General features: G+C 49.3%; 1 protein-coding gene across 1 annotated transcript; it reads right to left on the reverse strand.

Annotated features, from left to right (window-relative positions):
- Positions 1-493: 493 nt before the first annotated feature.
- PPTG_22860 (hypothetical protein) lies at positions 494-808 on the reverse strand (the record flags this gene model as incomplete). Its single annotated transcript, XM_008906834.1, has 1 exon — positions 494-808. The coding sequence occupies one exon, from the start codon at positions 806-808 to the stop codon at positions 494-496; it is 315 nt and encodes a 104-aa protein (XP_008905082.1).
- Between the last annotated feature and the right edge of the window lie 853 nt (positions 809-1,661).

Raw genomic sequence — 1,661 nt, forward strand, 5'->3', positions numbered from 1 at the left:
GGCTCAACAATGTGTATTCAAGCAAATCCAAGGTATTCGTACTAACTACACTACACGTATTATTAATTAATATATTAGCAAGCCCAAGTGATACGTTACTACTACGTAGTATGGAATTCTATGAAACTCTATTTCGCTTCTTGGTGATTGCAGGAATGGATCCGCCGTGTGATTTTACATAGGGCTATGTCCGATCCATGTCCCAAAGTAATCTTTTATTCTTGGTACATTTATTCGGATTGTACGTGAAATGTATCTATTCGATGTGCCCATCGAACAGGTCCTTCGCGAAGCGAGTTCAGCTCATTGCTGGACACCTGCGTCGGAGGATTCTTCAATTGCATTGACCTGTACTGAAATGCAGTACAGGTCCGCGTCAAGACATTCAACGTCTCGACCCTCGACGTCTTCTCCAAGGTCTGCCCGGCAGACATCTCTCGTAGCAAGTCTTGGTCGGGGACAGAGACTTACGAAGTTTGTGTCGCTTACGACATCATTTTTTCTTCTTGTGAAACCCGGCTTCACCTGTTTCTCGTCCAGGCTCGGTTTTGAACGTATTTCCGTTGATGTAACCGTCAACAGATTCTATCGGCGGACGTGAATGATCAAGTTCGACTTGATTGCATTCCTCTTCTTCGTGCAGGTCGGCTGCACGTGAGCATGCAAGAATTTCCAGTACTGGACGTCGGTAACCGCCGGCACCGCTTGCCGCGTCGCCACCTCCCGGAGTTGACGCGCTAATGTCTCCTCGACGCCTTGCGGCGGAGTCCCTCCTCGATATGGATATCAAGTTTGTGTCGACTCCCATGTCCTTGTCACCTCGATGCCTTACGGCGGAGCCCTCCGTGATTGTTGTCCAATCACAGTCGTGCCAACTCCCCGAGCTGACACACTGACATCATAGCTACTGCTTGTAGCTGGAGTCCCTTGCATATTCGATGCACCAGTTCCCGGAACTGATGCGCTATCGTCACAGACATTTTTTGTGAGCGAAAAGACTATCTTAGTTAATGCATCGACTCCCTGAGTTGATACTTGCATTGAAGTAGGAAGATATCTCAAATCTGAATCCTGATTTGGGACAGACCCAACAACCGCCGCAGTCGCTGTGACTTGCGTGTTAGCACAGGAGGCAAAACCTTTCCGCACTGCATCAACGACGTGGTCGGATGCACCGTGCGATGCATGCGATACAGTGGCAAGGTCATCGCTGTCTGTCGCGTTGCGTCCGAAGCGTACAAGCGTATGCTTCTCGCACTTGTCCACTGAATTATGCCGAGCAAGCCACAGAATACCCAACACTAAGTCAAACTTATCGTCTAGATCCAAGACGATAACGATCTCAACAAACTTTCGGTGTTTGTACGACGCGCTTCTCCGTCCTAGTGGTGACACCGGTTGCCAACCGAACTTCCAAAACATTTAGAAGTGTTTAATTTCCTCGAAGTTCAGCTTCGGTAAACTTTCCTGTCGGAGAAGTTGTTCGGCGCAGCTGAGGCTACCCAAGCACGAAAAGAGCCTGCTCTGATCAATCTCACCTTCAGGATGACAAGATTTGGCTTGTCATCTTGCTTCGTACAGCGAGAGCGTCTCTCGCTTGGGAGCTGCAGCCTTTATCGCTGCGTGTCCATTGTAGACACGCGTGCACCCGGCGCCTACAG

This window comes from Phytophthora parasitica, assembly GCF_000247585.1.
Source record: "Phytophthora parasitica INRA-310 unplaced genomic scaffold supercont2.25, whole genome shotgun sequence".
NCBI classification, from domain to species: Eukaryota; Oomycota; class Peronosporomycetes; order Peronosporales; family Peronosporaceae; genus Phytophthora; species Phytophthora nicotianae.